At 44.0% G+C, this 23,689-nt stretch overlaps 1 protein-coding gene across 1 annotated transcript; it reads left to right on the forward strand.

Annotated features, from left to right (window-relative positions):
• LOC110485983 (voltage-dependent calcium channel gamma-5 subunit-like) lies at positions 1-23,689 on the forward strand. Its single transcript, XM_021557252.2, has 6 exons — positions 1-390; positions 11,093-11,332; positions 16,887-16,973; positions 20,957-21,097; positions 21,728-21,873; positions 22,372-23,689. Exons 2-6 carry the CDS (start codon positions 11,137-11,139, stop codon positions 22,642-22,644), a joined length of 843 nt encoding a protein of 280 aa, XP_021412927.1. The 5' UTR covers positions 1-390; positions 11,093-11,136; the 3' UTR covers positions 22,645-23,689.

Below are 23,689 nucleotides of genomic sequence, written 5' to 3' on the forward strand. Positions count from 1 at the left end.
TGGAAGCTTCGTGGTGGGTTTGGTGCTTGATTGTACAGCTGTGTCGCATTCAACTCACTCGAATCCCGAATGACTTGACGTTAAGGAAGAGAAGTCTATGGATGCCAATCTCGGGACCGTTGTTTTATCCAAAGGAGAGACATTATTTGTGGGCTGCATTTCGCAAAAGCTAACTCTTGTTTTTGTTTAATCAGTGAAGCTTCAAAGGCCATCCATATCCCCAAAGGCTGCCGCTGCCCAACTGCTGGCGCCAGGCTGAAGTGGAGTGCGCACTAGTATTGTCCTGCCGCACATCCACTGCGCACTGCATCTCCGCGAGTCAACAGTAGACAAGTGGAGAGCAACGCGGGAGGAACAGTATTGTAAGGAAACGGCGAGACTTTTGTGAAGGTAAACAATGTTTATTTGAATTATTTCCTCGACTTTGAAGTGTCTCAGTAGGCAATCCGAAATGTGTTCAAACAGTGCTCTTTAGTTTGTTCGTCTCCACGTGATAGACTATATTGTTTTCTTCACTCACTGCTTTGTAAAAAAAATATCTATCTTTTAGAAGTTTAAGCTTATTCCTGTGATGTAGGCTCTAGAAGAAAAAAACAAACATTTAACGATAAATGTCGAATAATGATACAATACACACTCTATTATCCTTTGTATAAATATCCACATCTATTTAGTCAGCTATTGAGTTTAATCGGAAGGAGATGGCTGTATTATGTGGAGGGAAAACCTTCATTTTCACACTTCCATAAACAACTTTTTTTACCATGTCGATGTGAATACGAACAGGTAGTTTTTACGACAGTGTGGGCACGATATTTTCAGCATGAACTAATATGTGTAAGCATTGGTTTGGTTTTTAAAAGATATGTCTGGAATTGACGTTGTTGGCGGGCTACACTATAGATATAATTGCAAGCCATTGCTTTCAAAAACGAAGCGATATTGAACGCATTCCACTTGGTCATTTAATTTAGGTTTAGTGCATTGCTGAAGAGCGAGACCAGGCAGACGTTGGTGGAAAGTGGCGTCAATATCGATTTTGTTTGGTGGTTTGAGTTTTCTGTGATGCTGTAATACGTTTGATAGCATATTTCACTATCGCTATGATCAAACCTGAAACGATCGAAAACTTTTTAAATGTACCTTACTGAATTGTATTAGGATACATGCAAGTTTTCCAGTTCAGGACCAAGGACAGCGATTCGAGGTATTCGAGGGCCAATACACTACAGAGACCACTTCATCTTACGATAAATGTGGCCCTTGGACATTGTAATGGTTTAGATACTCCTTTGTGTGTCCGTTTACGATTCAGCCTTTGCTCCTTTAGATTAAATTATTAAGTCGTCCATTATAAATGTGTAAAGTCTATTTTGTATCATGACCAAATGTGAAATGTAATGCAAATATCCCAAGCACTCTGCACTAGAAAAGGTTTTAGACAAACTTGGCTGAAAGCCAGTCATTGTGTCCCGGACCAATATTGGTAATAGCTGGGTCATGAGAGGGACTGAACGGCCAATTTCCCACAGCTCAACAGACTATAACAAAGCCCAGAAGTAATAGTTGGCGGAAACTTTTAACCAAAGCGTTTTCTATAGGCCTACAGTATATGTGACGCATGCAGCCATCAAACCCTGCCTACCTTCCTCCTGCCAACCTGCTGAAGTAGCTGTTGAGTTCTCTGCTCCCCTTGTCTGACAATCTTCCAAAGTTCATCACCTCATAGCTAATACATATTTAATAATAAAATCCTGTATTTAAATTTTTGTGGGGGGGGGGACTGGTTATGACTAAGAAATGTTTCATCTTAACTGTGGAGGCACTTAAATGAGTGTGCTACATTACGAGTAATATGTTAGTCCCTATAGGCACATGCAAGTGAATTGAGTGCTCATGCTAAATGAAATGTGCAAATGTTCTACTAATGCATGCCTATAGACTAATTAGTCATCGTGTATCTGTCATGTTACTCACATTGGGCCTAATCATATTTACAATCTAAGAATTTGTCAGCAGGCGATATTAAAATGTCCTCTTCTATAGAGTCACCGTGGAGTAGAGTATAGAGTCACCGTAGAGTATAGAGTCACCGTAGAGTATAGAGTCACCGTAGAGTATAGAGTCACCGTAGAGTATAGAGTCACCGTGGAGTATAGAGTCACCGTGGAGTATAGAGTCACCGTGGAGTATAGAGTCACCGTGGAGTATAGAGTCACCGTGGAGTATAGAGTCACCGTGGAGTATAGAGTCACCGTGGAGTATAGAGTCACCGTGGAGTATAGAGTCACCGTGGAGTATAGAGTCACCGTGGAGTATAGAGTCACCGTGGAGTATAGAGTCACCGTGGAGTAGAGGTATAGAGTCACCGTGGAGTAGAGGTATAGAGTCACCTATGACTAATGAGTTGCAGGCAGCCTCGGCCCTCTGAGTACTTTGTAAACACATGACTAGTGGTCTCAGTCGTGTAGAGTTACCTAGGTTAGGGAGGCTAGACAGGGTTCACATTAACCCAACACTTTCCAGAGCACATAGGGGTGAGTTGGACAGCACATGGTAATGGCATGTGTGCTTTAGTGGCATGAGCACGCGATCATGGAATAGTCCCAATCGGTATTGTCCGCCGAACGTCCGATAGGTTAGATTGGGCTGCGTGTCGTTCATGTAGATAATCAACAAAAACAAGGATCAGAATGAGAAATTGGGTGATTTTTGTCTTGTGCTTTTAATTGCAGTTGGTTATTATTTACAATCCTGTAACACTTGTGACAAAGGCGTTCCTTGTATGCCGGATTTTCCCTTCGCATCCCCAGGTCATTCCATGATAGTTGTCATAATCAAAGACTAACTAACTGTGTTGTTTTGGGTACAACTGAATACAATAAAAAACAACTTTTAAAATTGCAGTTGAAAAGTCATAATGAAGTAAGAGAGAAATGAGTTATCTGTCAAGCCTATTCATGCCTGTAGTCTGTAGCCTTGGAGACTGGCAGTCATGAACACGGACCAATGTCCTGGCTGCTACCACAGGCTAGTTCACAGCCGATGTACACTGACACTGCGTCAGCATCTGCTTGACAGGGAGCTAATACCTCTCTCTCTCTCTCTCTTTCTCTTTCTCTTTCTATTTCTTTCTCTCTTTCTCTTTCTCTTTCTTTCTCTCTTTCTGGTGGAGGTCCCATATCACAGAGCCTGCCTCTTCTTGTACAGTCTGTCCTCCTGTCTGTCTGTTTGTCTGTCTCTCCCCTATGGCACTGTCATAACAACAAACTGAAATCGTGACTCTTACAAGTAAGCGCTGTTTCTTCCGACTGGCCCATGAGCCTATTCGGTCTTCCTTAATGTGGGAACGTTAGTATTGTGCCGCACACAAAAGAGACATGGCCAAGCTAAGTACTTAAAGAGAGAGCAGTACTTGGTCTCATGACAAAGCCGGAGAATGTGCCATTTCTCCGGGTGACTGGCTGTGTTCTGCCATTTGCCTCTCAAACGCAATGCACTGCCATGACGTTTGCCTCTTCGTTTATGAGGAACTGTGGGAGAGTTCCTCATAGCATACAGCTAGCTATAGGTATAAAGAGACTCACTTATGTGTCTTCATTTTTTAAGTGAAAATACATTTGATCAGATCCAATTATAGATTTCTGACATAATCAACAGTGGAGTGTCATCTGAAAGAATTTGATTTGAGAAAATGATGACCACAGTTTCTCTTATTTTATTTTGGGATTTGGAGTTGATTGACTGGCTGTTGACAATCTGGCCATGTTTGAAGAGGCGGTAACACTTTCTTTGGATAGTCCATCTGTAGATGCTCTACAGATTGTCAGTAACATTTCAACTAACTATCTACTATCTCTAACCCGAACCTGAACCCTAACCCTTATTCTAAACTTAAACCCCATCCTTACTGTAACCTTAGAAAGCAGTTGCTTATCAACAGATAGTATGACCATCTGTAGAGCATTTACAGATGGAAAATCGGGACCATACGAATGAAGTGTGACCGAAGAGGCGAGCAGAGCCAAGAAACACTGGCTGAGATCTGTCAGGGATAGATGCCTTTGGAGCAGCATAAAAGGCTTGGAGTGAGGCAAGCACTGCTCAAGCATATTAACATGTTCTGACATGAACTGTCCCCAGGCACTCAGTCAGAGTCAGTCCGTTGTTGCCTCTGAACCCTAAAGACTCTAGGCTGGTAAGATGCCCTCTGCAGAGTCTCCAGAGGTTTAACTGTTGGGTTGAGTTTGTGTTAAAAAATGAAGCCCTCTTTTTTTTTTTCTTTTTTTTTTCTTCTTTTTTTTTGTGGAAATTGAAATATTTAGATGGAGGGCCAGTGGAATGTTGTTTTGGGAGCACAGAAGTGAAATAACATGACCTTTATGACCTGGGGAAGAGTACCGGGAGTCTGAGTGTTTTGTTGGTCAAGAAGACTGACATATGAGTGTGGCTGAGTTAGCACAGCCCTGTAGTGCCTATGCTACTGTATGCTAGTGCTATATACAGGGGCTATGGAGGGTGATGATTGTGGCTAGCTAGCTGCTAGTTTCCACCATGGCCCCATGTTGTGTCCCCCATGTCGAGCCACTGACCCCAGGGCCCTATAGTCCTCTGATGCTGTCCACCCCACTGACCACCCGCTCGCATCAGTGGAACACACAGGCCACGTTACTCTGGAGACGGTGCGTAGCGACATCTGGCCGTCATGGAAACTGGGTCAATGGCTTTCCCGAAAGGAGTGCACAGACGAATCCTTGAGAGAGAAATAATGTTTAAAAAAACAAAACAAAACAAAAACATTTTAGTTAACATGCATTTCTGTTCTGCTACTGACAAATGTCTGAGTAACTCCAGCAGTTACCGTGTTGGATTATAACCAGGTCCTAGCGTGACCATTACGTTCGGTGGTAGGGACCAAGTCGGTTGGGTAATAGAAGCCCAACTGGCTGTTTTATACTGTTGAATTTGCATGAGCTACTATGTTCAGAATGCTTGGTATTAAAATGAGCAGGTGTAGCCTATTAGCAACATCCACAAACAGAGTGTCGATGACGTCTAAATTGAGAGAATTCTCTACCAATCCCAAATTACCCTAGATCATGACAAGTGCGGTGCCTCCAAGCAACCAATGGATAACACCTTAGCCTTAAACATATCCAAAGACTAAACATACATTCCATATGCGATCCTGACCAGTGACCACCATGAACCCCTTTTTCCATGAGTCTGTGAGAGTTCTGGGAACAGAATTCTGTTTCATTGCAGGTTGTCCCCCCCCCCCCCCCCCCCCCATCATTGACTTTCCGGCGGTTGTGTTGAAAAACGGTAGTTGGTTTTTGGGTTGAATGGAGGCTGATGAGGCTGGGTGCATGCTAATTGAATGGACAGAGAGAGTACCGACTGACCTAGTTTAGTGATGATGCAGTGGGTTCCATTCCACTGGAGACAGTTAGATTACATGTGCACATCTGCCTAAAAGGCGCTGCGTGGTCAATCTGACATCTGCTGTTGCCATACAGCATTTACTGCGAGGCGGCCTCCGCAGAAGTCAGAGCAAATCTACTTTTTGCCTTTCGCCGTCAACCAATCATGTCAATGTGGCGCTATATGGAGCCATCTGCATTGTTACAAAGTTTGAGAGGTGCACGGCGATGCAGTACGGCGCTTGATTTGGCCTCTGCATTCCTCCAGAGGCTACGCAAAAGCCTACGACCACATTTTCAGATCAAGCATAAATTGGCTTTAAGTCGCTGTTAAAATGAACTCCGCCCTCGAGTGGTGGGAAACACACCACAGAACAGACCTGGGTCGTGTTCATAAAGCACCAGCCGGAGAAAGATGAAACGGAACTGGGACTTGTCTAATAAGAAACAATCATTTTAGTTTTCTATCGCTTGCCTTTATGAACAGAACCCAGAGTAGGTGCATGGTCAAAATGGCTTCAGGTGCTATCAAATAAGACTGTTTCTATAGTAATAGAAAACGCTAGACACTAAACAGGAAGTACGGTTCACTAGATTGTCGCTGTTGGGTGTTCATCCACGTATTGGACTGGTATTGGATTCCAGTCACAGAATGGATGTGTCCATCTTCTTCAAAGGTAGTTTGTAAAAATGCAAAGGGGGACTATGGGGCTTTTTGGATCTCCCTGCTTAGGCCCTGGAAGCTTTGAACATCTAATGAGACACATTGGTCAATAGACAGTTTTTCTCGGCTCAATCTCCGTTCATAATCCCATACGGGCTGAAACAATGTGTGGACTGAATTAGTATTCATAGTAGATTGAATGGGGCCTGTTGATCTCTTTGTGTGTGTGTGTGAATGGACATGATGGAGAATTTCAATGGTTATTGGCTGTGGGTATCCTTTGATCTAATCCGAAAAGTGTGTGTGCAGATGCAAGCATGTGTGTGTGTTATGTGCATTTGTCGATAAGTTTCTTGGAGACCAATGACTCACACATTAAACTGGCAAGTTGGACATCACCATAGCTCCCTGTACTCCGCACTGTACCATTGGCATTAAGCCTTTGCCAAGACTGTGCTTCAAGTGGCGAGGATTGGACACAACGACACTCTCCAACTATTATATATTTGAAATTATAAACTGGGTGGTTCGAGCCCTGAATACTGATTGGCTGAAAGCTGTGGTATATAAGATTGTATACCATGGGTATGACAAAACATGTATTTTGACTGCTCTAATGACGTTGCGTCGTGCCTAAGAACAGCCCTTCTAAGTGGATCCATACAAATCTAGGAAACAGATGATTCCAAAATCAAAAAACCACTAACTACTGATGTTAAGCATTTAATCTTGCTATCCTTTGGGTAGGAGAAACAGACTGCCTTAGGCAGAGAGCAGAGCAAATGGCTCCTCAAAAGGTTGCTACTCACTCGGATAATGACATCTGAGGGAATTGGAAATAAGTTGTCAAAGAGATGATTAATATTTCATATTTTAGTTTTTTTTTTTTCTCATTTTCATGTTGAGGTAGAGGATATTGTTCTGCCCTAACGGCAACAATTTCACCATGACACTTAGAAGTGGGAATGCAGTTTTATAGTCTAACTGCCTGGTATTTTCACTGCAGAAAAGATAAGTCTGTCTGGATATTTATTTTACTTGTATATGACCCAAAGGTCAACAACAACACCCTGCCCTGGTTGCTTTCTCCTGGTATAAGAGTTCATGAATATAACAACATAGAATATCTTTGCTAATAACTTCCCGTGGAAGTAGCTGTTTGGACACTTTTCATAGAACAAGTTAACAGGCATTAATGTACACAGACAAATCTATAAAAATAAAAAAAACTGTAAGATTTCAAACATTTCTACTCTATTTCTTCTGAATTGCAAGTCCATAATGGTTCAAATCCTAAAGTCCTCCTTATATCTTCCAGCATCAGACAGTGACGATGTAGCAAAGCCCAGGCATGGCAAAGTTCTCCCTGCCTCCACTTGTCTCTGGTTCATTCCATATGTCTTGGGCCATTTTTCTCCCAATACAAACAATTGTCGAGCCCCTCTGGGCAACCAGTCTCCCCATCTGCGACAGACAGCCCGAAAAGTCTGCAAACGCCACCGTCCAAATCCAGTTGAAATAGAGAATCGCACACTTTTTTTTACCCTATTTTTCCCAGCCACTTTAATATGGACAGACTATTTCTGACTGATCGCACAAGGACTAATGACGTCTGTTCGGCCATTATGTTTTGTATCATTTAGTATTCTGTCATTTGGTGCTCTGTCAGTATTGTGATTTAGTGTTCTGTCATTTGGTGCTCTGTCAGTATTGTGATTTAGTGTTCTGTCATTTGGTGCTCTGTCATTATTGTGATTTAGTGTTCTGTCATTTGGTGCTCTGTCATTATTGTGATTTAGTGTTCTGTCATTTGGTGCTCTGTCAGTATTGTGATTTAGTGTTCTGTCATTTGGTGCTCTGTCAGTATTGTGATTTAGTGTTCTGTCATTTGGTGCTCTGTCAGTATTGTGATTTAGTGTTCTGTCATTTGGTGCTCTGTCAGTATTGTGATTTAGTGTTCTGTCATTTGGTGCTCTGTCAGTATTGTGATTTAGTGTTCTGTCATTTGGTGCTCTGTCAGTATTGTGATTTAGTGTTCTGTCATTTGGTGCTCTGTCAGTATTGTGATTTAGTGTTCTGTCATTTGGTGCTCTGTCAGTATTGTGATTTAGTGTTCTGTCATTTGGTGCTCTGTCATTATTGTGATTTAGTGTTCTGTCATTTGGTGCTCTGTCAGTATTGTGATTTAGTGTTCTGTCATTTGGTGCTCTGTCAGTATTGTGATTTAGTGTTCTGTCATTTGGTGCTCTGTCATTATTGTGATTTAGTGTTCTGTCATTTGGTGCTCTGTCATTATTGTGATTTAGTGTTCTGTCATTTGGTGCTCTGTCATTATTGTGATTTAGTGTTCTGTCATTTGGTGCTCTGTCAGTATTGTGATTTAGTGTTCTGTCATTTGTGTGCTCTGTCATTATTGTGATTTAGTGTTCTGTCATTTCGTATTATCATTCAGTGTTCTGTCATTTAGGCGTAGATTTTTGTCGTCTATCATTTCAAATTCTGTCATTTAGAAAGCTGTAATTGTGTCCACACCAGGAAGTAGGCCTTCTATACATTGAAGCTCAAACTGCCTTGATAGATCTCTATTTCTAGAGGTTTGGTAATGATGCCTTGTGGGTGTAACGCCGGAATGAGTGCAATGGGATGCTAGCATTGAATGTTAACCGCCCTATGATAAAACACACTAGCCTGTCAATGAATGGCCTTGTGCAATCGCATGCAAACTAGCGCTTCACATGCTAGCGAAGCCACTGGTGTTGAAAGGCTGGTATTAATGTCTAAGTGGACGTGTGGGTCAAAGCTTTACTGAATGGGTACTGATTGGCTACCTGATAATGCCCCTCATTGCTTACACATGCTGGACCTTTGTGCTAAAAAAGTACAATTTGATTGACTGGTGAGTCAATGGTTGTGTCCCTATTACCTCATCTCCTTTCCTTCCTGATAGCTGACCAATGGAAATGTTCCACCTCTGAGTGAGCTACATGGCCCAAATTTACATTTGGTTTGAAGAGGAGGCCTATGGACCTTTTGCTGTCATCCACTTCTAATTAAATGTAATTGATTTTCTAAATTATAAAGTGCAAAATTATAAAGTGGTTCATTGGTAATGATGGAATAGGCCAGTCTCATTACACGCATAGCTGCACCATAGTGAGTCAACCGTAGTGGGAGAGATGACATGTTGCATCCACAGTCACCGAGGTCAGATGAGATATTTACATTACCAAGTCATTACCGCTGTTGCAACAATGACTCTGACTCGCTCCTTTGAAACGATGAACATGCGAAAGCTCTTTAAATGAAATACATTAGTCTCATCTTATACATTCGTACCCACATGTTATTGATATCGTGATACAAGGGGTCGTGAGGCCATGTTATCGATATCGTGATACAAGGGGTCGTGAGGCCATGTTATCGATATCGTGATACGAGGGGTCGTGAGGCCATGTTATCGATATCGTGATACGAGGGGTCGTGAGGCCATGTTATCGATATCGTGATACGAGGGGTCGTGAGGCCATGTTATCGATATCGTGATACGAGGGGTCGTGGCGCAAATGTTATCGATATCGTGATACGAGGGGTCGTGGCGCAAATGTTATCAACATCGTGATACAAGGGGTGGTGAAGCCACACGAAGCCACCCAAGTCGATGCAAAGAGAGAAAAAACAAAGCCTGCTATTTCTCACACACACACTCCCACTCGAAAACAGCCAGTGACAGTAAACAGACAACTCATTATGTGAAATGACTGCCTTTTCAACACATCCCTATGCATGCCAGGAAACCAGGCTTCCAGCTAGCGTGGGCTACGGCTACTGCAACCAAGTGATCAGTGTTGCTTATGACTGATGGAGCATCAACATCAATAAGCTGTTGCATATGTCACACCACCATAGTGTAAGACTGCTGGACTTCTGCTTGACCGGATCGTGTTGTGTTAATCCGATCGGTCTTGACCGGATCATGCTGTGTTAATCCGATCCCGGATCATGCTGTGTTAATCCGATCCCGGATCATGCTGTGTTAATCTGATCCCGGATCATGCTGTGTTAATCCGATCCCGGATCATGCTGTGTTAATCCGATCCCGGATCATGCTGTGTTAATCCGATCCCGGATCATGCTGTGTTAATCCGATCGGTCTTGACCGGATCATGCTGTGTTAATCCGATCCGTCTTGACCAGATCATGCTGTGTTAATCCGATCCCGGATCATGCTGTGTTAATCCGATCGGTCTTGACCGGATCATGCTGTGTTAATCCGATCCCGGATCATGCTGTGTTAATCCGATCGGTCTTGACCGGATCATGCTGTGTTAATCCGATCCCGGATCATGCTGTGTTAATCCGATCTGTCTTGGCCGGATTATGCTGTGTTAATCCGATCCCGGATCATGCTGTGTTAATCCGATCGGTTTTGACCGGATCATGCTGTGTAAATCCGATGGGTTGAATTAAGGAATATGAGGAGTAATGTAAGGTGTTGGAGCCATTCACAGGCTTCCCCAGCACTATTAGTGATGTGTGGTTTGGGCCTGGGGCCTGAGGCAAGGCGAGGACAGCCAAACCGACAACTGCAGTTCAAAGTTCAGCTTTTTCAAAATCAGCCCAATGTTCATGAAGCACGATGGTTATTTGAATAATTATTTTTTATTTTGAGAGATCAGGGCACGAGGCTATTTTCTAAAATACAGCAAAACAACTGACAAAGTAATACACTAATAGAAAAGTACACTGAACTATGATACACCGATTAGTTGTCAGGATGGAAAGGAGAGCAGGGAGGATTACCGGGACACACTGAGACATGCCTGGCAGGCAGCGCTGCCTCCCAGGTAATGCTCCTGGCTTAAACTACCTACAAGTTTGGGTCTTAGCCATTGCCTTACAATTGACCATTAGGACATAGACACGGCCTTATCATTGACTACTGTGACACCGACCACTACCTTTTTCTATTAACTCTCCACTAACTCCATCCTCTGTCTCTCTGCAGTTTCTTTTTCTGCCGACGGCGCCCCCTGCAGTTGTGGATGTGGTATGACCCTGTGTGGCAGGAAGGTGTTGACGGTGCTGAGCAGCGTGTTCGCTGTGTGCGCCCTGGGCCTGCTGGGCGTCGCTGTCAGTACTGACTACTGGCTCTATCTGGAGGAGGGCGTCATCCTGCCCCTCAACCAGAGTACCGAGTTACGCATGTCCCTGCACTCGGGCCTCTGGAGGGTCTGCTTCACAGCTGGTAAGTTTCTAGTTAGGGGTAGACGTTGCCCCTAAAGTACAGATCTAGGCTCAGTTCAGCTTAGAGATGCATGTGTCCCTGCAGTCAGAGATGTGGAGAGTCTGATTCATATTTGGTGAGTAGATGTTGCCCCTCAGGCACAAGTGTAAGATCCAAGGTCAATAAAATATACATACATACATACATACATACATGCATACATGCATGCTGCATGCTTTCTCACAAACACCAGATAGGTACAGTGAAATGTGTGGTTTTACGAGGTCAGCCAAACACACTTAGAAAAAGGGTTCCAAAAGGGTTCTTCGGCTGTCCCCGTGGAGAACCCTTTTTGGTTCCAGGTAGAACCCTTTTGGAACACACAACCCAAAAGGGTTCTCATTTTGGGACAGCCGAAAAACCCATTTGGCACCCTTTGGGTTGTATGTACCCTTTCTACAGAGGGTTCTACATGGAAACCAAAAATAATTCTACCTGGAACCAAAAAAAGGTTATTCTATGGGGACAGCCAAATAACCCTTTAACGTTATAGATAACACCTTTTTTCTAAGAGCAAATTACTCAAGGACCCATTGTCAGATTTTTACCTTGTCGGCTCGGGTATTCGAACCAGCGACCTTTAAGTTACTGGCCCAACGCTCTAACTGCTAAGCTACCTGCCGCCCTAGACGTTTCCCTTAGGCACGAATCTAGGATCAAGGTAGACGCTGCCCCTTAGGCGTACCTACCAAGAGATTTCTCGTCAGTTATAGTCACAGCTGTGTACATTCCCCCTCAAGCAGACACCAAGATGGCCATTAAGGAACTTCACTGGACTATATGCAAACCATATATCCTGAGGCTGCATTTATTTTAGCTGGGGATTTTAACAAAGTAAATTAGAGAACAAGGCTACCTAAATTCTACCAGCATATTGATTGCGCTACGCGAGGGGGAAATACCCTCGACCACTGCTTCTCTAACTTCCGCAATACATACAAAACCCTCCCTTTGGCAAATCCGACCATGACACCATCTTGCTCCTACCGTCTTATCGGCAGTAACTCAAACAGGATGTACCAGTGACGAGAACCATTCAACGCTGATCCGACCAATCAGAAGCCACGCTTCAAGATTGTTTTGATCACGCAGACTGGCATATGTGAGTAAAACGTGTTAACCCTCGCAAGGCTGCTGGCCCAGACGGCATCCCTAGCCGCGTCCTCAGAGCATGCGCAGACCAGCTGGCTGGTGTGTTTACAGGCATATTCAATCGCTCCCTATCCCAGTCTGTTGTTCCCAAATGCTTCAAGATGGCTACCATTGTTCCTGTACCCAAGAAGGCAAAGATAACTGAAGTAAATGACTACCGCCCCGTAGCACTCACTTCTGTCATCATGAAGTGCTTTGAGAGACTAGTCAAGGACCATATCACCTCCACCTTGCCGGCCATCCTAGACCCACTTCAGTTTTCATACCGCCCCAACAAGTCCACAGACGACACAATTGCCATCACACTGCACACTTCCCTATCCCATCTGGACAAAAGGAATACCTATGTAAGAATGCTGTTCATTGACTACAGCTCAGCATTCAACACCATAGTACCCTCCAAGCTCATCATCAAGATGGAGGCCCTGGGTCTCAACCCTGCCCTGTGCAATTGGGCCCTTGACTTTCTGACGGGCCGCCCCCAGGTGGTGAAGGTAGGAAACAACATCTCCACTTCGCTGACCCTCAACACTGGGGGACAACAAGGGTGCGTGCTCAGCCCCCTCCTGTACTCCTAATTCACCCACGACTGCGTGGCCATGTCACCCAAAACCCTGACAAACTTCTACAAATGCACAATCGAGAGCATCCTGTCGGGCTGTGTCATAGCCTGGTATGGCAACTGCACTGCCCTCAACCGCAAGGCTCTCCAGAGGGTGGTGCAGTCTGTGCAACGCATCACCGGGGGCAAACTACCTGCCCCCCTACAGCACCCAATGTCACAGGGAGGCCAAAAAGATCATCTAGGACATCAACCACCTGAGCCACTGCCTGTTCACACCGCTTACCATCCAGAAGGCGAGGTCAGTACAGGTGCATCAAAGCAGGGACCGAGAGACTGAAAAACAGCTTCTACCTCAAGGCCATCAGACTGTTATACAGCAATCACTAACTCAGAGAGGCTGCTGCCTACATTGAGGCCCAATCAATGGCCACTTTAATAAATGGATCCCTAGTCACTTTATACTATGCCACTCTAAATAATGCCGCTTTAATACTCATATCACATGTATATACTGTATTTTATACCATCTTCTGCACCTTGCCTATGCCACTCTGCCATCGCTCATCCATATACTTACATGTACACATTCTCATTCACCCCTTTAGATTTGTGTGTATTAGGTAGTTGGGGAATTGTTAGATTACTTGTTAGATATTACTGCCCTGTCGGAACTAGAAGCACAAGCATTTCACTACACTCGGATTAGCATCTGCTAACCATGTGTATGTGACATAACATTTGATTTCATGATTTGATTTGATCATCATAACCCTTAACCATTCAGGGACACTGACCGGTGTTTACTTCAGTTTCTATGTCTAATGACTGGTACCTTCTAGCTGGCCCCGGTGCCAGTCTGTTTCTGTTTTTGGTAAGTGATGACAGGAAGTTGGCGAGGTGGCGAAACAGGCTGGCATTCCAGTCCTGATTCACTAGACCGCCACAGGACCCCCTCTTGAGAGTCAAATGTTCATCCTCTCCTCTCTCCACTCCCTCCCGGCTGCATCCCAATAATCTGTCCTTGCGTTACCCTGTCTACCCATGTTGGGTTATTACCATTACTTGTCCTGTCAACTCACCCTGGCTGTTCTCTTGCTCTGGTACGCTGACGGGGGAGATCATGCTCTTCTACATTCCCTTTTTCCTTTGTCACTACCCCATGTGTCCCATTGCTGAACTGTTCGTCAGCGCTGGCCCATGCCGCTCGTCATTCCAGCATACAACACCTGTCCTATTGCGCAGGTCCGTAAACTGGCCCCCGTTCTGAAGACGCAGTAGTGACCCTACTAGCCAAGCTAACCCAACACCCCTGTTCACCTTCTCCTTCTCCTCTGACCGTGACAAGCCTTGTTTCAAGGTTGAACTAACACTGGCTTTTCTCCACCCCGCATGGTTACCTTGTGCCCTATCACAGGGGTGCTCCTCCACTTCTGACCCCACCCCCCCTCACCGCCCCCGAGGCATGCTGGGAGCTTGAAGCAGGAAGTGTAAGCAGGAAGTACTAACTTTCACCCCTTTTCTCTCTTAGCGACGGCAGCTTTCAAAGTGTTTCCGAGCAGTAAACCAGGTATTCACTTCCTCTCTGATTTACTGTACTCTCTCCCCCCCCAGGTAGCCTCTGGATACTGAGGCTGACACAATCAACTGTAGCCAGTGCATGAGAATCAAACTAGTGACCTAACATTTTACTGTATTTAAAATGCATGCACTTGCTAAGTAGTATTTGTGAGGACAATAAACAGGATTTGTTTCTATATTGCCATTATACCAGTGAAGGCTGGTAGAGGTATAAATGGGGAGGACTGGCTAATTTCTCCCTCCACCAGCAATATACTTTCCAGGAAGCGTCACAAAGTGGCATGATGGTACAAAGCACACTCCTAGGTACTTCCATTTAACTTGTCTTTTTTTTGCCCTCAGTGTCCATCCTTACCTCCCATCAATCCTCAAGCAACACACTGTCAACATTACGTGTTTCTGTGGTGATTAAATAGAGGACGTTTTGCTTTGGTCCAAAAGACCAACTTCCATTGAAGTTTTAGCTGTGATTTAATGGCCTTGTTGCTAAACTGCCCCAACTAGCTATCCGTTTGACCCAGAAAATCTAGGCTTGTGTTGGGTTAGTTAGGCCCTGTGTGTCTGTCACTATCTGACTCAGTACTGTTACGATACATCACTACACCATAGAGAGTGAATGGGCTGTGTTAGGCCCAGTATTTCTGCTGCGTAGCGTCCATTGACTGGGGGTATTAAATGCGGCTGTTGGTCCCGGTCTCTGTTTGATTTGTGCTTGTACTGACGCTGGCCAATCCACTGTATAAAAGCTCACTTCTCTCATGCCCATGAGCCTATGAAGATGATGTTATGACTAGGGTGCTATAGTAGTGCTATACTAGGGTGCTATAGTAGTGCTATAGTAGTGCTATAGTAGTGCTATACTAGGGTGCTATGGTAGTTTGCAAACAGGTCACTGATTGAACATGCTTTTTTAGTCCAGGAGTATGCTTAATAAGAGTCCAGTAAACCACCTCATAGCGAGTAAGAAACATGAAGGGGATTTGTTATTGAGTTAGAACAAACTGAAATCGGCCACCTATCGACTTTGGACCGTAGACATTAAAAACAGTAGACAGTGCTGATGTCTTCCACTCATTCCTATGGACAATTTGAAGCGCGTCATATTGCTGCATGGCACCTCCTCGTAGCCTGCCGGCCCGTAATTGGTCTGCGTCAGTACATGGTCCTGTATGACAACAGATGTAGTAGTCAGAATGGATCCGTATTTGATTAAACATCTTAAACTTGTAGCGGACTTTAAATGAATTCACAGTGGGGATCGAAGTTGAACCATAATAAACAAATTTTAGAGCCCAAAACACCCCCCCCCCCCCAAAAAAAAATGTTTTGGGCCCTTCTGGCGATAGGAATTTACATAGGCTTTCTAGGGCCAACCAGGGCTTTTGGCACCGCTAGGTTGCTACGAAGTAGACGACCAGCAGAGCTTGTGACTTCACACTCCAGACCAGAAACTGGGGGCCTGATTTGGACAAGTAGGGGTACTGTACAAAGGTACAAACACGTCCTTTCATTCCACCAAACCATCTAACCATGGTTCACCTGTTCACCAAGTCCTTCTCCTGGCCTAACCAGTCACCTGAGTGCCCACGCTCATTTTCAGGTACAACGCTGGGAAATGGTGCTCTAATTTTGATGATGTTTTTCTGGGCAGAGCTGAATAGTATTTATGAACACATAGTCTGTCTGAAAGTTGCAGTCTAATTTGATTCCATTTATTATGGAATTATTCTATGGGCTGCGTTCCAAATGACCCCCTTTTCCCTACATAGTGCATTACTGTGGTCAATATAGGGAATAGGGTGCCATTTGGGACGGGGTAATGATGGCTTAATTCCCAACTCTATGCAACAGTTCTCTTCTATGTCTATTCCCTATTCCCAACTCTATGCAACAGTTCTCTTCTATGACTATTCCCTATTCCCAACTCTATGCAACAGTTCTCTTCTATGTCTATTCCCTATTCCCAACTCTATGCAACAGTTCTCTTCTATGTCTATTCCCAACTCTATGCAACAGTTCTCTTCTATGTCTATTCCCAACTCTATGCAACAGTTCTCTCCGATGTCTATTCCCTATTCATCTACAGTCATGCCATTTCATTCCTGCACCATTCCATCGATTAACTCTACTTACCCCCTTTTCTAGCGATGAGCCCCCTAGTGTGTGGGCTTTGTATTCACATGTTAATAAATGCCGTCTTCTCCTTTGCTTGTGTTGCAGGTGATGAGAAGGACCGTTGTTTCACCGTTCAGTATGTGATGCCCACCAACGTGCAGCTGACCTCTGAGTCTACAGTTAGTGTGCTGAGTAAGTGAAGAAGACTTGTCATACGCTCATCTGTCTCATTTTCCTCTGTTCTGGGGACATATCAAGTGTCTTAGAGTAGGAGTGCTGATTTAGGATCAGTTTTACCTTTTTAGATCACAATGTATAAGATAACATGGACAGGCGGATCTGATCCTAGCACTCCTACGCTGAGATGCTTTAGGAATACGGGCTCTGGTCCCTAGCAGAAACACACCCGTTCTGTTGTGGGAGGGCATAAATGTAGAGACGAGTTTTTCCTGAATGTATGACCGGGCAAGTCAATAACTATCCCATAACCAGAGTTGTTCCAGATCAGATAACATGGTCAGGAAAAGCTCTTGACCTAACTCCGAGGCCACCGGACAGACTGCTGTCACTTTAGGGCTCAAGATATTTCTGTTCTTAAAGTCTAAAAATAACTTTGACATGAGTTGAGTAATAGATGAGGGGTATGCCCGAGGAGAGGAAGCACATGCTTCATCGTCAGTCCCCCAGGGTCCATTCTGATCACGTCAAACAAAAGGCATGAGTTTCAATGGAATGTCCTTCCTTTGCCTACAATACTCACAATTATCATAATGAATAATAGTCAATTCTGTGGACAATGATGCGATACACATGCTGTATGTCTCATACATATGTCATTCCCCCAGAGACCGAAGGTACCTCATGATGTATGCTTTGAAGCATGGCGTATGCCAGGGGTAGGTAACTAGATTCAGCCGCGGGATGATTTTTGTCTGAGCGGATGGTTGATTATAATCATTTGTAAAAGTCCAAATTGACCACAACTAAGGCCAAAAACGGATTGTATTTGAAAATAACAATAACTTCATACCTTCATCACATTGGGACAGGATCACATGTGTCTGTTTGCCTTTTTTTGTGGAAATACTTGGGAAGAGATTTAGTCATTTAAACTCTTTAAAAAAATTGTTTATGATTTTCCAAAAATGTCAGAGTTTCTGTTACTAAAGACTTTGGGGAGGGGGAAATAAATTAAACGAGGGCCGATTTTTGACCGCCTGTTGCCGTATGCCCCTGCCGTATGCTCTGTGTAAGAGAAAATATAAATCCATACGACACAGGCTTGGGATGGACTGAATGAACATAAGGTACAGTAGAGTTACAGTGGTCCTAACTGACACATATTCACAGAATCCACACATCTCCCCCCATATAGATGTACAGTGCCTTGCGAAAGTATTCGGCCCCCTTGAACTTTGCGACCTTTTGCCACATTTCAGGCTTCAAACATAAAGATATAAAACTGTATTTTTTTGTGAAGAATCAACAACAAGTGGGATGGGACACAATCATGAAGTGGAACGACATTTATTGGATATTTCAAACTTTTTTAACAAATCAAAAACTGAAAAATTGGGCGTGCAAAATTATTCAGCCCCTTTACTTTCAGTGCAGCAAACTCTCTCCAGAAGTTCAGTGAGGATCTCTGAATGATCTAATGTTGACCTAAATGACTCATGATGATAAATACAATCCACCTGTGTGTAATCAAGTCTCCGTATAAATGCACCTGCACTGTGATAGTCTCAGAGGTCCGTTAAAAGCGTGAAGAACAAGGAACACACCAGGCAGGTCCGAGATACTGTTGTGAAGAAGTTTAAAGCCGGATTTGGATACAAAAAGATTTCCCAAGCTTTAAACATCCCAAGGAGCACTGTGCAAGCGATAATATTGAAATGGAAGGAGTATCAGACCACTGCAAATCTACCAAGACCTGGCCGTCCCTCTAAACTTTCAGCTCATACAAGGAGAAGACTGATCAGAGATGCAGCCAAGAGGCCCATGATCACTCTGGATGAACTGCAGAGATCTACAGCTGAGGTGGGAGACTCTGTCCATAGGACAACAATCAGTTGTATATTGCACAAATCTGGCCTTTATGGAAGAGTGGCAAGAAGAAAGCCATTTCTTAAAGATATCCATAAAAAGTGTTGTTTAAAGTTTGCCACAAGCCACCTGGGAGACACACCAAACATGTGGAAGAAGGTGCTCTGGTCAGATGAAACCAAAATTGAACTTTTTGGCAACAATGCAAAACGTTATGTTTGGCGTAAAAGCAACACAGCTCATCACACCATCCCCACTGTCAAACATGGTGGTGGCAGCATCATGGTTTGGGCCTGCTTTTCTTCAGCAGGGACTGGGAAGATGGTTCAAATTGATGGGAAGATGGATGGAGCCAAATACCGGACCATTCTGGAAGAAAACCTGATGGAGTCTGCAAAATACCTGAGACTGGGACGGAGATTTGTCTTCCAACAAGACAATGATCCAAAACATAAAGCAAAATCTACAATGGAATGGTTCAAAAATAAACATATCCAGGTGTTAGAATGGCCAAGTCAAAGTCCAGACCTGAATCCAATCGAGAATCTGTGGAAAGAACTGAAAACTGCTGTTCACAAATGCTCTCCATCCAACCTCACTGAGCTCGAGCTGTTTTGCAAGGAGGAATGGGAAAAAAATGTCAGTCTCTCGATGTGCAAAACTGATAGAGACATACCCCAAGCGACTTACAGCTGTAATCGCAGCAAAAGGTGGCGCTACAAAGTATTAACTTAAGGGGGTGAATAATTTTGCACGCCCAATTTTTCAGTTTTTGATTTGTTAAAAAAGTTTGAAATATCCAATAAATGTCGTTCCACTTCATGATTGTGTCCCACTTGTTGATTCTTCACAAAAAAATACAGTTTTATATCTTTATGTTTGAAGCCTGAAATGTGACAAAAGGTCGCAAAGTTCAAGGGGGCCGAATACTTTCGCAAGGCACTGTATGTTTGTGCTATTCCTGACTTGCCCCTGAGGCATGGCTCATTCCACTCAAACAAGGAATACAGGGGGAGATATGAAAAATGCAAGGGTGCAATTTATTTTGTGAGAGATGCCCCTCAGGCCAAACGCAGATGGATACACACAGGATGGGTAATGCTCAGACAGGCACTAGGACCATGGAGACACACTGTCAGAGGAGAGAGGCTCTGGGCCAGCTCTCTAAAATGCAGTTTGAGTATATCTAAAATACAGAGTGAGAGAGATTCCCATAAGGCCTAAAGTGCGGAAGATGGGCAAATTAATATTCACAAAACTCAGGAAGCAGTAACAAGACCTGTGTCGCTCTCCCAATTTAAATAATTTGCAAAACCCACAGACCAGACCAATATACTACCGGACTCAATTGTATTAGACACATACTTCAGAAATATTGTGCTGATTGGCCCAAATCTCATGCAATTGTATCTGTAGATGCAATATCCCAATATTGTTTTCCCAATATTTAAAGATTTGATTGATCCAATGGGATCTCCTGCACTATCCAGTAATTTAACCCATTTAGTCGCTGGAAAGCATATACGGCACTCGGGCTGAAGCATAGACCTACCTCTTTACCCAGGCTATGCATTTTGACCTCCTATGGTCCGCTCCTGCTTCATAGCATAGTTATGCTGGTATGGTTAAAGAAGAATCCAGGGAGAAACCATTCTCACAGTGGGGGTGCCGGCAACATATTTTTAAGTTGAGATGCCTGTGGAGACATCCCAGGCAGTGGAACCACCCCTTTGATGTGTGCAAATGGAATGAGACCAGGAACAGTGGTAGCTATATTGCTCCTTGTTTGTCAGAGACCTCAAGAGGGGAAAAAAAGCAATCAAACTGTGGGAAGTTGAGAAAAAAAAGTTCCAAAACCAATTTAACCAGGAAATAAATCTAGTGTTTGCGATATGCCATACACTGCTTTTAGGGTTATTTTACTCAGTCAATCAAATCACGCTGTGCTTTATCTCAGTGGTTAGAGGACACATTTATTTGACTCAATTTAAACGCTTCATAGGACACAAGAAGACTCGTCACAATAGATTTGATTTGGGATGAGTTGTGACACTATTGGCTGAATAAACGAAAACACCAGGTAAACGTACTAAAGTGGATCATCCTTTATCTCCTTCCCCTGTTTCCAGAGATGATCCGTTCAGCCACTCCCTTCCCCCTGGTGAGTCTCTTCTTCTTGTTCATCGGTTTTGTCCTGAGTAACGTCGGACACATCCGGCCCCACCGCACCATCCTGGCCTTCATCTCAGGAATCTTCTTCATCCTCTCAGGTATAATGACCTCATTTCACTTCTGTGAATGCATTTTTGTTGGAACAAGAGATCCTTCGCATTGTTTATTGAGTCTAAGGGCCAGTTTCCCCGGACGCAGATTGAACCCAGTCCTGGACTAATAAACTATTTCAGTGGAGAATCGCCATGGACAATGTGTGTTAGTCCAGGACTGGGTTCAATCTGTGTCCGGGGAAACTGGCTCAATATGGTTTAGTTTAAAATCCCCAGGACACAGTCTTTGTTGTTTCATCTATTAAGTGAATCGCATGCACAGTTATTTTTGTCATTACCATAGAATGCAGCCCTTGTTCCGTAGTAAACAGGAAATTTGGGTCCTGTATCAGTGATCACATCGTGACAGCTATACTATTTATTTATATTTCTAATGGAATGTTGCATATCTGTACAAGTATGCAAATGTATCACCATAGAATTACAACATCCTGCTTATGCATCAGAAATACAGTAGAATCTGTATTCTTGCTATCGCTCTGTCTCAAACACTCTCTCGCTTTCTCTCTCTCTCTCCCCCATCTCTCGCTTTCGCTCTCTCTGCCCCCATTTCTCTCTCATTTTCTCTCTCCCTCTCTCTCTCTCCATCTTTCTTTCTCTCTCTCTCAATTCCAGGTCTGTCTCTGGTGGTGGGCCTGGTGTTGTACATCTCCAGTATTAATGATGAGATGTTGAACAGGACCAAGACCAACGAGGCCTACTTCAGCTACCAGTACGGCTGGTCCTTCGCGTTCGCTGCCATCTCCTTCCTGCTCACTGAGGTAACTTCCTCCTTGCTTCTTCATTACATTGTAATCCCAAATCCACCCCCATAGCCTAACCTACCCCTAGAGCCTCTGCATTTTGCTTACAGTTGTCAGTGTAGAGAACATAGGACAGCGTTTCCCCAAACTCGGTCCTGGGGACCCCAAGGGTGCACGTTTTGTTTTTTCCCCCCTAGCACTACACAGCTGATTCAAATCCTCAAAGCTCGATGATTAGTCATTTATTTGAATCACCTGTATAGTGCTAGGGGGGAAAAACAGGAGAGAGTTTGGGAAACGCTGACATAGGGAATAGGGTCGATGAAGGTCAAATATTTTACACAATGATACCCACATTAAGTCTGTTGATACAGATCAGCGATTGGGCAATTAACTGTTCCTCATTAGGCATTCATAGAAAGGCACAAGGCACAACCCTGCATTGTGCCATCGTTTGTTGAAGAGGATACTTACGGTATGTTATCCTGCTCCCTTGCATCTGTCATGTATTTCCAGACGGCCGGCGTCATGTCCGTCTACCTGTTCATGAAGCGCTACACGGCCGAGGAGATGTACAGACCCCACCCGGGCTTATACGGGCCGCGCCACAGCAACTGCTCCGACTACTCTGGTCAGTTCCTCCACCCGGACACCTGGAATCAGCGCGGCCGCAGCCCCTCCAGCATCTCCAGCGAAGCCTCGCTCCAGATGAACCACTCCCTCCACTCCAACTACCCAGCGCTCCTCAAGTGTCCCGAGTACGACCGCATGTCCTCCTCCCCATGCTGAGGCCCGCGTGAAGCCCTGGAGCTTGGGCGGCGGGTTGCTCACACATCCCCAGGAAGGGAGAGTCTGGCTGAGGTGGTAGACTAGGTTGGTCGGTCTAGAGGGTGGCGATTGGGGAGGCGCCTAGGTTGCGTTTTGCGAGGGGGGGGGGGGCGCGTATCTTTTTCCACGTGTGTGACGGCCTATTTTGAAGTCCTCTTGTAGTGCACTTTTCCCGAGTTTTGACACATTTGTGAGATGACGACCCCCACAGCCGACCTTCCCTCTCTGGTTTTACTCAAAGTACAGTAGAAGTAGTGATTCTCAATCAGACCTTGTTCACCTTCGCCATACAGCACGTTCTCCATCTTGGTCAATATATAAGCCGATATCTCCCCGGTAACCCAAATAGGACTTCTGTCAACTGTATAACTTGTCAGATAATATGATACCATAAGCGGGGAGATTGAAAGTGAAAGGTTGTCCTCTCTTTTATTATTTTATCTTGATTCTATTTATTATGACTGTGGTTTAATCATACTTCCAGATAAATACTTGTTTATTGAAAGTGTTTTTTTTTTATCAATTTGATTCTTTTTTTCATCGTCCATCTCACGCTCAAACACTGTTGTACTGTCAACGAAGACACAGAAAGTTTTTTTTTTTTTTTTTTTTTTTTTTTTTTAAATGGAAAGAAACCAGGAAGCTACTACTACATCCATGGAGTCCCTGCAGAATTACAGGATGTACATAATGCAGTGAAAAGGGGTGTAATCAAGGGATGATGGAGCTAAAGGAGAGAGAGAAAAGAGAATAGTGTGTAGACAATAGTGTGACCATCAGATATGGAGAGCCAGTTTGAATGTAATGTAGCTGATGAAGAATGCAGAGTTGATCTAAGCTAGTCCTGATTTTACTGTTAGTAGTGCACCAGGCACATATACGCTTCTGGTCAAACGTTTTAGAACACCTACTTATTCAAGTTTTTTTTTTTTTTTTTAAGTTTTACAATTTTCCAAATTGGAGAATAATAGTGAAGACTTTAAAACTATGAAATAACACATCTGGA

This window comes from Oncorhynchus mykiss, chromosome 13, assembly GCF_013265735.2.
Source record: "Oncorhynchus mykiss isolate Arlee chromosome 13, USDA_OmykA_1.1, whole genome shotgun sequence".
Taxonomy (NCBI): Eukaryota; Metazoa; Chordata; class Actinopteri; order Salmoniformes; family Salmonidae; genus Oncorhynchus; species Oncorhynchus mykiss.

What these genes read in the sequence shown, in the direction of transcription:
- LOC110485983 (XM_021557252.2), top strand. Translation starts at nt 11,137, where the DNA reads ATGACCCTGTGTGGCAGGAAGGTGTTGACGGTGCTGAGCAGCGTGTTC. An exon ending in GAGGGTCTGCTTCACAGCTG is followed by an intron (nt 11,333 to 16,886) that starts GTAAGTTTCTAG and finishes CTTGTGTTGCAG; the next exon opens with GTGATGAGAAGGACCGTTGT. An exon ending in GTCTACAGTTAGTGTGCTGA is followed by an intron (nt 16,974 to 20,956) that starts GTAAGTGAAGAA and finishes CCCTGTTTCCAG; the next exon opens with AGATGATCCGTTCAGCCACT.